The sequence below is a fragment of the Macadamia integrifolia genome, chromosome 8, assembly GCF_013358625.1.
Source record: "Macadamia integrifolia cultivar HAES 741 chromosome 8, SCU_Mint_v3, whole genome shotgun sequence".
NCBI classification, from domain to species: Eukaryota; Viridiplantae; Streptophyta; class Magnoliopsida; order Proteales; family Proteaceae; genus Macadamia; species Macadamia integrifolia.
In genome coordinates, this window is record NC_056564.1 from 1,855,617 (window position 1) to 1,874,298 (window position 18,682).

The window sequence follows — 18,682 nt, forward strand, 5'->3', positions numbered from 1 at the left end:
TTTTTTTTTTTTTTTTTTTTTTTTTTTTTCTTTTTTTTTTTCAGTGGGGCGGGGAAATTTATATGCATGATAAAAAAAGGCCAAGTCCAATCACATAATCTAAAGTTGTCTTGTGAATTCTCATCGCGATTGGAACATATACAGAAAAAAATTAGCCTTTACAATTTCTGGAGAAAGAATGAAGGCAATGTGAAAAAACTACGAAACAAATATAGGTACCTTATTTGCTATAGGACCATGTGCAAGATACGGTTTCTCATTACGTAAATGGTGGAACCCATAAGCAACTTGGGCATCCATTCCTGTATGACAGAAAATTTTAAAATATGAATCTCCAAAAAAGTACCTAAAGATATATCATGGGGGTAGAACTAAAATAGAAAAAGGAAAAATAACAATAACTGTGAAAATTGAGCCAATAAAACATAATATGCAGAATTTTTATCATATCCAAGCAAGGATTAAAGTATTGGTATCGATCGTCATATTGGTCAGCTAAATTTTAAGATACATATTGGATGGTATCATATTGTAACGGAGATATGTTAAAATATGACAAAGATCAAGGATTAAAGTATTAATATCGGTCGCTATATAGCCTATATTGGTCGGCTAAATTTAAGATACATATTGGAGGGTATCGTATTGTATCGGAGATACTTTAAACCATATCTCCAAGTGAAAACACATGAAATTAATCAAACCACCACTGTCATCACCAAGTCAAGGAACTCCCATTCACTGGTGATCATAAGCCTTCTCCAAATCAGTCTTACAAATCATGGCCACCTTCAACAAATGAACCACACCATACAGCACATAGGATATACTAATTGCTATCCTGATACCAAGGACCCTCGGTAAGGACCAACCTAACCACCTTGCTCAATCTTATTGCCAACACTGTAGTCACTGCTCTATACGTGATCAACATCAGAATGATTAATCAGGTAATCTTCTTCCTCTCTGTCTCTGATAGGTACAATGATAACCAGAGTAAGAGACCCATTCCAGAAAACCAAAGCATGAAATTGCCAAAAACCTGAATCAAGTCCTGCACCACCTCTTGAAAGGATAAGTTAAATGTACCTGGACCTCGTGATTCTCCCCTAGTGCCTTGATATCACCGAAGACCTCTTCTAATTTAAGTTTCCCTTCCAGCCATACCCTACTTGTCTTTAATATCTGTTCAAATCCCATGTTATATAGTTGAGCCCTTAAAAGATTCCTCAAAATCATATGTAATTTTTCAACTTTCTCAAATTTTCATTTCTTTCATCAACACACAATTTGCAATTAACCTTTAAAAAGGGGTATTCAGGGCACGAGGCTCCTGCTACTGCGGGATCTGGGGAGGGTCATAATGTATGCAGCCTTATCCCAGATTCACTACGGGGTCTGGGGGCATACCCAGTGGCAGTGCAATCTGGTAGAGTTTATGTAATATGTAATAGGGGTACTTTAGGAAAGGTGTCTTAAGTTGTATATTTTCCTTTTTTCATCTTCAACCTCCATAGGGGGCATTATGTAATTTTCTAAGATATTATCTTGAGGCTAATATAGGTGAGGAGAGCATGCAGCTCACTCATGTTTTGCACCCTTCCATTACTCTCTTCTCTCAACTTCTCTCCCTCTTCTTCCTACCTCTCTTCTCTTCATCTTCCTCCTCTCTAACCCTAATATCCTAACTTCCAACTCAATCCACCTATATTTTGTGTATATAAACATATCGCACATCTTTCTCCTCCCTCTGCAAATAGGGGAATATTACTATCCTTTTTAAATTTCTAATGTCACTACCATCTATAGCTTCTGTATTTCTTACTCTTTTTTTTTTTCTTTTTTCTTTTTTTTTTTTTTTTTTTTTTTGGGGTGGGGATGAGGGGAGGGAGGGGGAGAGGAAGAAGAGAAGAAGCAAAAAGATCTCCTCAAGGGTAACAATATTGTAGAGGCACAGATTTCGCATTGTGAAATCATTGAAGCTGCTTTGACTGGGGCAACAGCAGCTGGAAGCATAAGCATGAGATTTCCCATTGTGAAATCATTGAAGCTTCTTTGAGTGGGGCAACATCAGCTGGAAGCATAAGTATGAAGCTAAGAAGATAACTGAGAATCAGGCCAATCGATTTTCCTAAGCATTGGGTACTGTATTTATGGATACGAAGTACAGAATGGAGTTCTATACTGGGAAGGAGGGGATGTGACTATGTGAGGGTGTGGGAAATGGCCAGAAGGGAAGATCTTGGTGAAGATTTCAGTAAGATGCTTCTCCGTGGCGGTATTAGTTTCCCTTATAAAACTTATCAAATCAATGAATCCCTCTTAAGTATATCTTTCTTTAAGTGAACAGTTATTTTGGAGAAGATTTTGACAATGAACAATCCAATTACAAAGGTTGGTGTTCAAGAAAAATATTTAGCTTGACAAAGAATATGTGTCACATTTATGCCATAGATATAAAAGTCTGCTTCTAACATATAAGTGATGTTTTTCTTGAATTGGGTGTGGATTGGTCTTTACCTGACTATCTGTTTTGAATGGGAAGGAGAGCCAGTGGAAGGGAGATCTTTAACATTATAGTGGCTGATTCCTCTTGTAATATGCTGGCGTTTTAGGAAAGAAAAAAAAAATGCCCATATTTTTTAAGTCAAGGAAGAAACAGAAGATATAGTGCCAAGGAATGAGGATGATCTCTATGTGGTTTTCAGTGGATCCAGATCTTAGGGGAACAATAGTTTTAGCATTTGGGACAACTGGGTGGATTTTGTAAACGGGTGACCTGGGTTTTGATTGTTGTAGTTTTATGCATATAAGCAGGGTTAGGGTCTTGAAATGTAAAGATGGAAGGAATTGGTTTTTGTAGAGTGTCCTTATGTGGACTGTTGGTAAAGTGTACAGGTTGCCTGTTTTGATGGTATGAATACAAATCTTTTCAATTCTTTCAAAAAAGGGATCAATAGAAGATCTCATTTTCTTATCCTATCCTCAATCCCCTTTCCCCTTTCCTGAACTTGTCCATTTATCTCCCTTTTCTTTTCTTTTCTTTCCTTTCCTTTCCTTTCCTTTCCTTTCCTTTCCTTCACCTTGAATAGTTTCCTCCACTTCAGTTCCCTGCCCCTTTTTCTCTTCATATACACTCATTTCACACTGATTTGAGCTTTTTCTGGTTAGGCAACTGCATTGATTTTTGGTACAAGAAATGACTATAAGACTCGAGGACGTGGATATCCCACCAAGGTGCAAGCTCAATCAACTATACATTGTGCAAGTGAGGAGGCTTCAATTCATGATATACTCCACAAGCTCCAGAAGCCTTCCATCACAAGTTTTAACCCAGCCCCTCCCTCTCCAAATTCCTATGCCATAAGGCCCATAACCACCAAGGAAAGCAACTGCAATCTTAAAATAACTCCTACATTAATTCAATTAAAGGTTCAAGTACAGATACAGGTTTCCACCTCGTGTCAAATCTATACAAGTCAGAAGCTCCATTTTGTATACATTATATTTGAAAGATCAAAACTATGAAGTTATGATTTAACCTCAGTAAAAAAACCACGCTCAGAGAAACGATGTAAATCAGTTTGGTTCTGGTCATTCAGTTCGGTCCAAGAGACTGCTACTGTGGACCAGAACCGAACCAAATCGTTTTGGTTCAAATTTGGTTCTGAAACACAACCTACCGCTTCAAGGCCTCAACCACATCTCCTGGAGCATGGAGGCGATGAGGCCAAAGAGGATGATGGTATGGACAAGGATGGAGATCCCACTGGTCTGCATGTTCCCAAACTCCACCACCCTGTTCCTGTTTGGTATCTGGAACAGCAGCCCTGGCACCAACAGCACAAACATCACCACCAGACCCCAGTCCGCCATCTCCTTCAATTGATCTTTCAAACCCCTCTACTCTGTGTGTATCTCAACTCACTTGTTCTCAAATTTCAAGGCAAAAATGAGTCTGCGTCATTCATCTTCTCCAAGGAAAAAACAGCGAGAGAGAGAGAGAGATGGTGATGATCAGTTTCTGAGTTCTAATCCCAAATCCAAACTAATGGAATATTGGAATCCATCCAAACTAAAATAAATTAGAAAAGAAAAACAAACCAAACAAACAAAATCAGTTGTAGAACCAATGCTAAAATCGGAAGAGATGAAGGAAAGAGGAATTTCACCTCAGCATATGTGCCTGTACAGAAAAAGGGAAGTCAAAGAGAAGAAAGATTAGATATTTGGGTGAAACTTTACCTTCACAAGATCCAGTGAGAAGAGACTGGAGAATGGAGTGATAATATTAAAAACAAAACAAAAGTGTGGGAGAAAGCAAGGAGAAGATAAAAAAAAAAAAAAAAAAAAAAAACCTAATGCATGGAGTGGGGGGAAAGAGAGAGAGAGAGGAGAGGATTGAATTCATTAAAAAAACAAAACAAAATATGGGAGGAAGTGAGGAAAGGGACTAAAAATTGAGTCAATTGAGTAGAGAGAGAAGGAGAGGCACTAAAAAAGAGTACAAGGGATCAAAAATTGAGGCTTGAGTGGAGAGAGAGAGAGAGAGAGAGAGAGAGATTATAAAAGGGAGGAGACATATGAAAGTTGAAAACAGGTAATTCGGCTTGGTTCCAATCAAATGGCTCCACCCTTGGAAACAGACTGAACCAAACTGAACTCAGAACAGATACCTTGTTTTATGATCAGAAACGAACCAATTCTTATGCGATTCAATTTTGTTCTGCTTATTTGGTATGGTTTGGGTTTTGGTTCCACATTGACACCCTTAGCTCAGAGCCTATGCTCTAGACTATGATGCGAGGTTCAGAGAGGAACCCTCCGAACCATGTGAAAAACTGTTACATTCCACAAAAGACACCCTTCCCACACAAACACCTATGATTTCAGCCTGTCATATGACACTGAAAACACAATAAAGTTTATTTAAATACTTAAAAACACAATACAATAAATTATCCATGCTCCCACTCTTTTCCATGATAGGAACACTAAGGATATAACCACAACAAGCAACAACAAACTAAGCCTTATCCTAACTTAATGGGGTCGGCTAATAAGGATATAACCACAAAAGCTAATATGATCCCATACACCATGTTTATTCTTCCAATAAGGCACATGTAAGCAGTGAAGAAATACAGAAAGACGTACCTATGCTAAAATAATTATAAAACACGCCTTCAAAGCAAGTAGATTTTTCAGGCAACTCCCCTTCAACGACTAAATCCTGCCACAAACTCAATGCAATCACTAGCAATTGAATAATACAGTGAATAACCAAAGACAGTATCTGACTTGAGACAGTAAGCTTCAAGATTAAGTAAAAATACAAGTGTATATTGAAGAACTGAAAGCAAATATAGTAACTGGTGTGTGTGTGTGTGTGTGTGTGTGTGTGTGTGTGTGTGTGAGAGAGAGAGAGAGAGAGAGAGAGGAAAATCTGTCAATGACACCGACTTCTATACACTCACAAACTGTATTTATAGTCAGTAAACTTCTAATAGATATGTCATATAAGAAGATAACTTATCTTTCATTGCATATTGTGTATTCAAGCTTCATTTATGGGAAAAAGTTATTTTTTTTTTATAAGCCACAACAAAAAAACTAGCAGTCCCTTCTAAAGCACTCACTTATGTCTATTTGAATATTTGGTAACACAATCTGACAATTGATCTGTTATTCCATGTTAAGGAGGATAAGTGCAATACCAAAGCGATAAATTAGAAAGTAATGCATTGGAAGGAAACTTCAAGAGGCACAAAAAAGTAAAGGGAGAAACGAAAGCTAATTGAGATGGTTCAGTTATGTGCAATGCAGACAAAAAAATGCATAATCATAAGTACAACTATGCAAGTTGAAGGTTTCAAAAGAAAACAAGGGAGGCACAAAATGGAAATTGCAGATTTGATTATTAGTTCTAGTTCCACCTTGTTTTGATCAAGAATGTGCTATTCATGTCCTAATAAGAGGATTAATCCTTCCCAACCCGAATAGGATTCGACTTCTATTCAAGACTAAGGCTTCAAAAGTCTCCTACACTTGCTCCCCCTCCCCCAGAAATTGTCACATTTTTACTTCCTCGGAGCTTCCAAGCTCTGTGCTCAGGAATTTTGTTCCCCCTTGAGGGCTTGCTTTCTCTCTTCCCCCTCCACTCTTTATAGGGGCTGTTTGTATCTTCTCCTTCCACTTTGTTTATAAAATTTTCATTCACCCAAAAAAGGATTAGACTTCTATTCATAATCTAATTAGGAAACTTTCTTCTACCCAGTAACACTTTTCTTCTTGTGCTCGATAATGATATGCTTCTTTCTTTCTTCTACAGATGCTCTAGATTATTCTTACTGTTATTTCATCATTTGCTACATGCCAGAATCCATGGGGGACTAAAATCTTCAACAGCAAGGTTTACATCCACCGATTTACCCTCCAAACCAAAGTATCCAACATTAATTACATTTCCATGGACCATACAAAGAAATGCATCCCATAGTAGTATCATTCAGTCTATCAAAGTTTACTCCCAAGAAAACCTCCTGCAGTATTGAATCCATAGTTGTCATGGCACCAAGGCGAACCAAGGCAGTGGAGGGTTGTCTAAGCGCTAAGGCGAGAAGGCGCACGCCTTGAAGCGAACAAGGTGACCAATTGTTAACATTATTTAGTAAACTATATATACCTTGTATCATAAAAAATCAAGATTAAGTAACATCAAGTCATTAAAAATCAACATTTAGCCATATTAAATCATAAAAATTAACATTAAGTCATATTAAATTATAAAAAATCAAAATTTCGAGAAATGCTCTGGTTCTATAATAAGTTTGACTGGTCAAATGATATTATTTTTACATGAGACTTTTTGTATTAGTTATAATATAAAACCAACTTTCCAATAAGTCTAAGATTACTTAAATCTGTATTATAATGACAAAGTTATGCTCTGGTCAAACTTATTTTTAAGTGCGCGAATGCTGTTAAAATCGCCTGAATGAAAATAATTTTATGGATATCAAAACAAAAAATTATTTTACCGGACTTTTGGTTTTTAGCAATGTTTTAACATGATAGAATTTATAAAATTTTCATAATTGAGAAAAACTACAGCATTTAAAAGTTGAAAATCACCCCTATAACGAAAATCCAGTTTTTCTTCTTGGATTGGGGGGTTAACTTTTTATCCTTTTGGAATTTGATTTTTAAACTATTTTTATTGGATTCAAATAGAGGGTATTTGCTTATTTATGAATAATATCTTAAGTAAATGAAGCATTTACTTAAATGATATTTTGCACAAATAAGTGCCAAAACACAAGGCGGCATGCAGTGCAATAAGGCGACTGTCGCCTAGGCCCCAGGCAAACCACCTGGGCGCCTAGTCGTCACCTAGGTGACGCCTTGACAACTATGATTGAATCAACAAACCCAAAAACATGAATACCTCATAAAACCTTCCATCCACCAAATAGCCTACTCTCCTCACCTACTACACCAGAATAACACTCTGAAGCCCCTTTCTATAATTTTCTAAGAAGAGTAAAATCAAATGAAAAACCATACCCTTACATTGGTTTCATTCTGCAACAGATGAATAAACACCAAACCATTTCTCTCACTCCCCTGAGCTTTCCCATGTGGGCCGGTCACCATGGCTGACCTCCTTGGTGAGGTGCCAACACCTCCCAGATCCCCTTTGGTAATGAATTATTTCTTCACCCAAAAAAATCAAATGAAAAAGGAAACCACAATCTGTCAAACTGATATCAAAAGAAACACAGCTAGTGCAATGCAAAACCGGCAACTGATCATATAACCATTTGCTTAAAAACAATATCGACATTCTTACACGAAATATAAAATTGAATATTGATGCAACTGTGTCACAAATGATGAAAGAAGTTAGCACCAAAGGTGAAGCTGCCTAATAAATTTACAAAGTGTATGATAACAAAAAGGATAACAGATGACCAGAAAAAATATGCAACCACAATAGCAGTCAACCAACTAAAGTATAGAAACTCAAATTTCATGTTCTCAACCTGATCAAGGGAACATTCCTCTGTAAACTTCAGAGAATACGGCAGCTCTATATTTTCTCCAGCTGGCGTTGAGACCACAATATGCCAACTGCATCAAGATAGCAGTGTTATTTTTGCATACACTGATAAATTGATCTCATACAGGGGAAAGAAAAATAAGGAAAGTGCATAGCAATTGGACTCCAAAAAATTACAAAGTTGGCACAGAAATGACAGCAAGTATGTGATAAGTGTCTTGATAAAAATTGGTGCAGCCAAATTTTTTATCAAAAACAAGAAAAGAGATGAAAAAATTTGAAGAAATCTAGTTCCAAAATTAGACATTAATTTATTCAATTAAAACCATAGCTTGCCGAGTGGGGAGCCAACTCAGTCACCGGGACAAGCTGACTCGACTCCCGAGCACCAGGAGTTGAGTAAATATGTTGACTCCTGGTGCGTAAGACTCAAACCAGTCAATTGAGCAACTGGGGTAACTCCCAGGACTCGGGCCGAGTCTAATGCCAAGTTGGGCGGTCAATTTAAAGATAAATACGTTCATAGAAAGAGTCCAAGTCAAATACCAAGTTGGGTGGCCTTTCAAAATAAATCTGTTGATAGAAAGAGTTGAACCCTGATCCTTTTATAAATTCACCAACATGTGTACCATTACACCATTACTAATTTTTTGTTTTCTATTTGTCAAATTTTAATATTTATTGATAAATAACTAAAACGTTTTGCATACATCATATATGGACATAAAATCAATTTATTGGTGTTCCTTCTCAGTGGGGAATTTTATGTCCCAAGCCACCCTTTTGCATAAATCATATAAGGGAATAGAATCAATACAACTAGAGTTATACAACAACAACAACAACAATAAACTCAGCTTTATCCCAACTTAATGGGGTCAGCTACATGGATCCATACAAAACAAAATTGTAAAAGTCCAGACAGAAGACGAGGAAGGGAGAGATAGGAAGGTGAAGGATGAGAAGACAAAGATGAGAATAAGAGAAAAGAGGCACAGCCTAGCAGTTAGGAAAACCTCAGCTAAATGGGGCCAACTACATGGATCCTTGTCTTCCAATAAGTTCTATCCAAGGTCATACTAGTGACAAGACCGAGACTTTGCATGTCATTCCTCACCATTTCTTCTATGGTCATTTTAGGCCTACCCCTAGCTCTTCTGGCTCTTTCAATATGAATCTACTCAATCCTTAGTCCTTACTGGAGCATCCTCAGGTCTCCTTTGAACATGGTCATACCACCTCAAACGACTTTCACGGAGCTGGTCGTTTATCGGGGCAACTCCCAAAACAGCTCTAATATGCGCATTCTTTACTTTATCCTTCCTAGTTTTACCGCACATCCATCTCAACATCCTCATCTAAGCCACACATAGATTCTCAATATGACTCTTCTTGATTGCCCAACATTCATCCCCATACATCATAGCTGGACAGACAATAGTCCTATAGAATTTTTCCTTGAGCTTTAGAGGAATATGCCAGTCACATAAGACTCAGGATGCACCTCTCCACTTCATCCATCCCATTTTAATTCTAAATGAGATCATCCTCTATGTCACCTTCTTTATTTATGGTAGTCCCCAAATATCTAAAATAGTCACTATGAGGAATCCTTGTCTCTCAATTTTCACCATTTCATTATCCATCCATAGAGTGGCTAAAGTTACACTTCGCATACTCCGTCTTAGATCTACTAATCTTAAAACCACTTGTTTCCAATTTTGACCTCCATAGCTCCAACTTAATTTTAATCTCCGCTTGAGTCTCAATAAGACTACAGTTATACCATAACTAATTTAATGTTGTTTAAAAAATCATGTGAGAACTACTTTAACCCGTTTCTACCCAAACCAGCATATTGTCCACCATAAGTCTTGACTCGATTTCACTCCAATATCAGAACCAAAGTAAGCAACCCAATGCTTGCAAAACTAGTGTCCTCCATGCTGCTGGAATTGGTCCAATGTGGCATGATCTTCAATACTTGAACCAGGTTCGGTTTGGTATTTCCACTTGGATGTCAAAATAGAACTGAGCTAGGCTACATGATTTTCAATGGCTGGGCTGATGTATAACTAGTTTATATTTGTTCTCATATGAGATCTAAACTGTTATTGTTTTTACCTTGTCTGTTATTATTTGTTATTGTCTGTTTGAACAGTATGTTGCTCGTTGGGATTTGGCCCCGGACTAGGAATAGGATTTTCAACCTAGAATGTACCGATCTGGTTGAAATATCTAGTTTAGGGTACAACATTTAACCTAAGTTTGTCCCCAATCTATGAGAAATCTTGCTAAATATATAAACCTAGATTGTGTCCAAACTTAGGTCTAGGGATCTTTTGCTTTCGGCCTGATTTGGTTCAACCACTTTCTGGACTCAACTCGGGGTTCGAGTTTACACTGGCATCATTCTAGTCATAGGAAATCCTTTTCATTCTCCATTTGAACCAGAACTCACTCCAATCTCTATTCCTAAACGAGGTCTCTTTCCTCTTCCTTTGGGTATCTCTAGATTAAACTGGTTACTGGTTTGAACCCAGCCACTTATCATGAACTCCAGTGAGGATCTCCCCACAAAAATGGAACAAATGCAAGCAGAGATATTAGATCTCAAACCAATGGTCATGAATCTGGCTGACCTTATCCAAAGCTAATTTTATTTTGGCCCACAAAATGAAATTCAAGATCAGAGCCAGGCCCGAGATGCATCCTCCTACATACCAACATAGGTTTTGGAGGAAAATGAATAGAAGTCAACTCAAGCCTAATTCCCTCGATAATTGATATCCCCTGAAACTACTGAGACAAAAGCACTCAGCCAAAACTAGAGAAATTGGAGTATGACTAAGAATTTAAAACGAATTGAAGATCAAACGATCGACACAGAAGGCATGTGCTTCCTGGAAGCTCGGCTGCCAAAAAATTCAAATGGCAGTCAACTAATTCAATGGTATGGGAGACCCTTGTGCACATCTGAGGGCCTACATTGGCCAAATGAGAATTAAAGGTTATACGGACTGATAGATGGGTCAAGCCTTTCAACACACCCTCTCTGGAGCAGCCTTTCATTGGTTTATGTCATTGGATTCTTCCCAAACTCATACCTAGGAAATATTGTTAAAGCTTTCAAAAGCAATACTCTTATAATACCAAAAATAGTTGACCTGCAGTGATCTGGAAAGCAGACTGCACACCTTTTCTGTTGAGGTTCCAAAGGAAGGCTACACAGATGTGGGACTGCCCTTCTGAAAGAGAGCAATTTGAGAATGGTCGTCATGAATCTGCAACCCCAATATGTCCATTAACTATTTTCTCAACCTCTAACTACATTTTAAAGTCTTGTAGAGAGTTGAAGATTCCACTGACACAAAAACCCTGCCCAAATCAAGAAAATCTGTGAGCACGAACTAGTGAGAGGAGGCCCTTCCAAGGCCACCATGAAGGGGTTAATAATTCCCCCGCAAATCGACAGGTTTCTAACCCTCCCTTCTAGAAAAGGGAGTTTCCTGATTTGTGGATGCCCCTCAGTGTGGTATTCAAGAAATTGTTGTAGCAAGGATGACAACAACCACCCCCCAAAGCCATTTCAAATCCTCCTCCCAAAGTGGTCCAAGCCAGAATTATACAGGGGATTTCATATGCAGAAAGGCTATTCCACCAAGACAGCAACAAAAATGGCAGGATTAAGCTCGAGTCAGATATAGTTAGTGTGGAAGAGTTTTCTTTCTTCTCCAATTTCTCATTGACGTCAAATTTCTTACCTTTTTATTGTTAGAAATAATAAACTTTGTTAATCCCAAGTTGACACTAAGATGGGGGGTGAACAGTGTCTATAAAATCTTTTCTGGAGACCACTTTTTGAAGCTACCATGTATTCTATTCAACCCACACAATCAGATGGTTGTCCACCTTGCACCACTCAGTGGCCAGATCTACCAGACAAAAATACCCATCTTGCACACATTCACAATCCACGCACTCTAATATACAGGCATACACAAATGGCACAAGATATACGTGGTTCGGCTCATTGCCTACTCTACGGAGCAATACCCTTTATGGGTTTCGTATTTTGCTCAATACTCAACAACTAACTTATGACTGTTACAATAGTCCAGGTGCTATGACACCTGCTTCAACCTGAGATAGTACTCAAGCTAGGGTTTCACCCCCCCCCCTTTACAATGTATATGATGATAAATATGAGTACAAGTCTGATGCAGATACGGCTGCCCTTTCTTGGTTGGACCAGCATGACCGGCTTTGGAAGCCAAGAGCCAAGAAGAACCTGTCCAGCCCAGGGTTTTGGTCCAACAAGGGTTGGAAATAAAATTAGTAGTTTACTTAGTATTTTATTTCATGCTTTTATTTTCCAGACTTGAACTAGGAGTAGGATTTATTTCCTTGCTTTGGTTTCCTTTTTATAGTTGTTTCCTAGTTTAGGCTAGTTTCCATTCCAGTTAAGTTTCTAATTTCATGTTCTTATTTTCATATATATTAGTTGTAATCGATTGAAGATTTAGAGAGTGATTTTGATTATTGAAAGAATGTGTTGAATGTGATTCTCCCTTTTCCCCTCTACTCTGATCTCCCCTCTCTTCCCTAAGGATTCACCATCAAAGTCTCTTCCCTTACAATCAATACCTTAGGTTATGCAACTTTAACAACCTAGGTCATACACAATAGAACTTGGAAAGTAGAGATTACCTCCCTTGTCTAGCAAGGGGTGGAGAGCTTCTCTGAGATTCCTAGATACAGTGGAATCTTCAACTTTCCCTCTTTGATGGCTAATCTTGAACCTTCAAGAGAAGAAGATGGTTCATCATCTTCTTTGTCTTCTCCTTCTTCTTCTATCACACTAAGGAGCTGCTTTGTCTTTAATGAACTTGATGGAGAATCTTGAACCTTCAAGAGTTGAAGATGGTGGTCCATCTTCTTTACCTTCTCCTTCTTCTATCACATAAGAAGTTTCTTTGTCTTTAATGAACTCCAAAACCCCTCACCAACCTTCAATGTTGTCTTTAATGCTCAAGCTTGGTGGTGATGGCACTAAAGCATTCAATACACAAAAATCTTCAAACAAAACTTTTTCTCAAGATTTGGGCATGGGAGTATACAAACACTTGGCTTCTTCTCTTTTCTCCTCTAGGGTTTTTCTTCTTTTTGCTCTTCAAGAAGTTATGAAAGAAATCCTCGAAATTCACTTAAGAAGGTCCAACAAAAGCCTCAAAATCGTGTAGGTTTAACCACCCGGTTCATATCGGAATCTACTCTAGCAGATTGACCTATCTCAATGCGGGAGTCATAACTTTTTATATATAACTCCAAATGAACCGATTCTTGTTGCTTCTGAAAGTAGACTCAAATATATACACCTTTTGTAGAAATATCATTCATCTAATTCTTCTTTAAAATATCTCAAAATTCAACTCAAAATCATGAAAACATAAACCCGCCATGAGAATATGGGTTGGCTCTGTTTCAGAGTGATCATACGAAAATAATCATATCTCTCTCGTCCGAATTTCAATTGAACTAGTTCTTTTTCCTACAGATAGAGAACTCAAAGAACTACATTTCTCATGTTTATACCTTCAACCCAGATGTAATGCATGAATCTCAAAAATGGGATTGAACCCACCTAATGTGTAAGACATTGCCTTTTGCAGCTTACACGTTGGCCTGAAGAACATGTCGTATCTTTTTACTCTAATATCTAATCGACATGATTCCAATTGTGAGACTCAGAGTTCAAGGATCTACAACTTACATGCACATATATTTTCTTAAATCTTTCATATAGATTTTCGAAAATACCCTCAAATGTGCTGCCATTGTATAAAACAATGATTTCTTCTCTTTTAATGAAGGGCCCTTCACACACTACTTCCACTTTCACACATGCAATGTGTGACACATCTCTGAGCACTATCAAGATAACTTAGTGATCATACACAACCACGACATCATCTCTGACCACCTCATCATTCACATGTGCCCAAGGTTGCCAACAAGGACAACCAATATGCAACAACCTTATGTGTCAAAGTATTGATGACGAAAAATTCCTGAGCTTTCCATACATTTGATCCCCTTCCATTGAGCATAAAGCCTAGAAAGAGATCTCATCCCAAAGGACCCACAAAGGGAGCCCAGCTATAGCCACTAGTTACCCAAAAGATTCCTAAATTATCACAATCAATTTTTCACTACCTTGGGCCTTAGCCTGCTCTTTGGGAAACTCAACTGGTCCACCTTTAGCCCACCATCCCAATACCTTCACTCATCATGCCCTATTATCCCTCAGTGTTTAAGGCAAAAGGCATTGGCATGATATCACACCCCCGACTCCCCAAGTCCATTGTTCAAAAAGAGAATAAATCCTCCCAGGAAAAGCAGCAAGACTAAAAAGCCTGAATTATGTTTAGTCTGACTCCTTGAAAGTTGGACCACACAAGGGTACGTAGGCAACTTGATAAAGTAACTGTCACGTGTGATCATTGCAAAATCAGAACAAAAAAACAAGGAACTAAAGAAGAAAACGAGAGGAAAAATAAAATTACCAGGGAACAAAAATTTGTTGACAAGTTGATGCTTTCTGAGTACCTTGGGGGCATGTTTTGAGCCTCATTACCATTACACCCTGTCTTAAGCCCGTTACAATCCAAAGGTTATTAAGCTACTGTCTAAAACAAGACTAAGATCTTGCAATCCAAGTTGTATCAGGAGAGTTATGCTACTCTATAAGAAGGTTGTTAGCCTGTAGTGTGATCTATATTTCTAGATGTTCATCTAGTTTAGACTTTAGAGTTTTAGTACGCATTGTTGTCCAACTGAAAAATATGTGGAATATAAAATAAATTAAATTAAATTAAATTAAAAAAAAAAATTTTTTGACTGTAATATGGTACTCTCTTTGGACAACTATGTTAGTAAGTATTATTTTGGGCTTCCAAGTTAGGAGACTATCTACTTAGGATTGATGGGTGATGGGTCTATAAATGTGTCATATTGAATTCTAATTTAGCCTTTATTGAAATTAATTGATATTCTGGTTGGGTCATTCCCATCCTCTCCACTTTGGAGGGTTATCTTATTTACTGTTTGAAGGGCTGCAATTTAAAAGCCTAGGTTTCTGACGGTGATCAGAACCTTCAATTTGGATTTTCTTGGATTTCAGCCTTAGAAATCAAAGGGATTGGAATAGCATTCAAATCCTACATGTTTCTGCTACGTCATGACAGCTATTTCTGACTCTTCTACAAACCCTTGGATTCCATCTTTGATTCTAAACTTGCATGAATCCCCCTCAAGCAATTCAAGGGAACCACATGTTTTTGTCTAAAATGGAATAGTATCAAGTACTTGCAAGATGCAATGCACTCCTCTTGGCAAGAAATAAATGAGTAGAGAATTCAATACAGAACTTACACTCCCATGAAAATAAGGTTGCAATAAACTCATACCTATCAAGACGGCAAACTGGACCTGTGACAGCTTTATGTAGAGATCTCTTGACAGAAGATTTCCATGCAAAAGGAAATGAACCACCCTAAAGAAACAAGACGCTAACAGATGAAAAAAAAGTAATACAACAATAAGCAAACAGGAAAATTCATGCAGCATAAATTCTTACCCAACCAAAACTTCTAGACAAGTCATTGCCCGTACCAAGTGGAATGATTCCAGTTGGAGGAATTGGCAATCGATTCTGCATATAAAGTTGAGCAAGACTTCCTAGAACCCAGCCCACTGAACCATCACCCCCTGCAACCTGCCCAGAACATATCATAACTCTTCCCGTAACAATAAAAAGTAAACCAGAAACCATTTTAGCAATGGTATACATAATTATGATGACAATAATCAAGGGAGAATATTAAAGGAAATACACATTAACAAAGGATTATGTGTGAACCGTCATCAAAACCAATTCTAGATAGGCTCAACTTAGCAACTTCAACTTCACCCGAATTTTAGTAGGTTGTTTCCTCTAGCTGTTAGAATAAGCTCCATGGATTACAGGAACTACATCAATGATACAGGCACCATTGGATAAGTCCAATTTCAAAGCTAGATGAATGGTTTTATAATGCTTTCATCTGGGAGCAGTGCTTGTGGAAGAAAATGGAAAGAAAAATGAAACTGGCTTCCAGATAGAAACACCTAAAAGTAAAGGTCAAATAATCACTACATCATCTTTCCTCAGTTATCACCTCAAAAGATCATATGAGACTATTTTGATGAGATCCTCAGAAAGGCTAGTCAGCCTAAAAGTCATGCTAAGACCAAGTGCACAAGCGAGCATAGTTGTTACGGCGTCTAGAAGACACAAGGGGTTGGAGGGGGGGCCTGGATACAAGGTGACCAAGGCAACCAACAGGACCAAGGTGCCTGGATGCCTAGAAGACGCCTTGACAACTATGCAAGCGAGAGTATTTGGATTGAAGGAAGTATTAAGCATACTATATGAAAATCAAATATAGAGCAATCGAGCAAACATACCATAACCCTCATTTTTTCGCGAGTCTCTTTTGCACAATTGTCACCAAGAGCAGCCAGATTCTCCAAGCAAGCTAATCCATACTGTATAAATTCAGTTGGCTTCACAATTGAAATATCAAAAACCTGCATTACACATGATAATAAGGAATTAACAGATCCAAATTGTTAAGACAAGTTCCAAAATGCATATAAAGTCATGCATGTTTATGCTATATACAAATAGAATGGATCCAAGAGAGACAAGCTTCTTTATGAAAAGTAATAGCATGACACCCCACCATCAATAAGTTTACCACATAGTGAAAATCGTACGGTAGAGTTGGCAATGGGTCAAGTTTGGTGGGCACATTATGCAGAGGAAGAAACCCTTCCTCCACAGACACACCCAAATCCAAACACACTTTAGAATAGCCAACAGTCACCCAATAAGAAAAAGTTTCAACCGAAGACAATCCAATCCTTTACAAGGCTTTTTGCAACATTTATTTTGTCCATTGAAAAAATCAAGCCATAATAGAGGTTAACCAATAAGTTCTTTATTGTTAAGTTCAGACAGTATGAGTTCCAAAATGTAAATTCCATGCCATTAAAAGACCTAAGAGCATCTAGACGAGGCCCCCTGATGTACCTTTGCCGATAACATCGTCTTGTGGATGAGACTAAAGCAGAGATTAACACTAAGTTGGAGCTATGGAGATCAACCTTGGAAACAAGAGGTTTTAAGATTAGTAGATCGAAGACGGAGTATATGATAATTTTAGCTACTCTATGATGGATGATGAAATGGAGAAAATTGAGGAGACAAAGATTCCACAAAGTAACTATTTTAGATATCTGGGGTCAACCATAAGTAATGAAGGTGAAAAATTTGGGGAGAATGTGACTTGTGTCAAATATGAGCACAAGCTTCGTTGTTTATAATGAAATAAACCATAAAGTGGACTTAAGGGTCCGTTTAGATATAACCCCAAAACTCATTATTACAATAACTCATGATTCAACACTCCCCTCAAGTAGGAGCATGGATATCACACACACCCAACTTGCACAAAATAGAATAAAATGATTTACTACTAAGTACCTTTGTAAGAACATCTGCTAACTATATTCACTTCTCACAAAAGGGATGTATATGAGGCCTTGCTCCAACTTCCCCTTGATGAAGTGTCTGTTAATCTCCACATGTTTGGTACGATCATGTTGGACTGGGTTATGTGCAATGTTGATGGCTGACTTATTCTTATAGTACAACATCATTGGCAATTGAATAGTCACACCTAGATCATGAAGGAGACCTTGTAACTAAAGTAGCTCACATATACCAAGTGCCATCGCCTGGAAGGCTGGAACTCAGCTTCTGCACTCGGTCGAGCCATAATTGACTGCTTTTTACTGCGCTATATAACCAGGTTGGCACCAACAAACATACAGTAGCCAGTAGTGGAACGACAACCATCTGGGAACCTACCCAATCAACACCAGTGAATGCCTCGACTCTCATGTGATCTGAAGGGGAGAATAAAATACCATTTACTGAAGTAGACTTCAAGTACCGCAGAATTCAATACACATCTTCCATAAGAGAGGAATAGGGGTCATGCATGTGCTGACTCACTAAAGTGACTGCATGAGCTATGTCTGGTCAAGTGTGAGATAAATAGATGAGTCTTCCAACCAGCTTTTGATAGCGATCCTTATCAACCGGTTCACATTCCTTGCTTTTGAGATGAGAGTTAGCTTCAACTGGTGTATCTGAGGGCTTCCACCTAACATACCTGTTTCAGAGAGGAGGTCAAGTATATTTCCTCTAGAAGAGAACAATACCCTTGGTAGAATGTGCAACCTCAATGCCAAGAAAGTACTTTATCTTCCCAAGGTCTTTAATCTCTAACTCCTTACCAAGATAGGACTAGAACTTAGAGGTCTCAGCTGCATTATTATTAGTAACAACAATGTCATCCACATATATTACTAGCATAGTAATCTGATCCCCCACCCTTTTAATGAACAAGGTGTAATCGGCATTACTCTGCGTGAAGCCAACTGCTATCATAACCCTGTGGAACTGACCAAACCACGCCCTAGGAGATTGCTTCAATCCATAAAGGGCCC

The 18,682-nt window shown here is 38.1% G+C and overlaps 1 protein-coding gene across 1 annotated transcript in view; it reads right to left on the reverse strand.

Annotated features, from left to right (window-relative positions):
• LOC122086544 (diacylglycerol kinase 4-like) overlaps positions 1–16,690 on the reverse strand; it is a 52,809-nt gene extending 36,119 nt beyond the window's left edge. Inside the window, exons 1-6 of the mRNA XM_042655447.1 lie at positions 16,571–16,690; positions 15,702–15,839; positions 15,532–15,617; positions 8,046–8,133; positions 5,158–5,233; positions 220–302 (exon numbers count right to left, since the gene is read on the reverse strand). Of these exons, the coding sequence (XP_042511381.1) occupies positions 220–302; positions 5,158–5,233; positions 8,046–8,133; positions 15,532–15,617; positions 15,702–15,839; positions 16,571–16,582 (483 nt within the window). The 5' untranslated portion in view covers positions 16,583–16,690. The remainder of the gene's footprint in view (positions 1–219; positions 303–5,157; positions 5,234–8,045; positions 8,134–15,531; positions 15,618–15,701; positions 15,840–16,570) is intronic.
• Between the last annotated feature and the right edge of the window lie 1,992 nt (positions 16,691–18,682).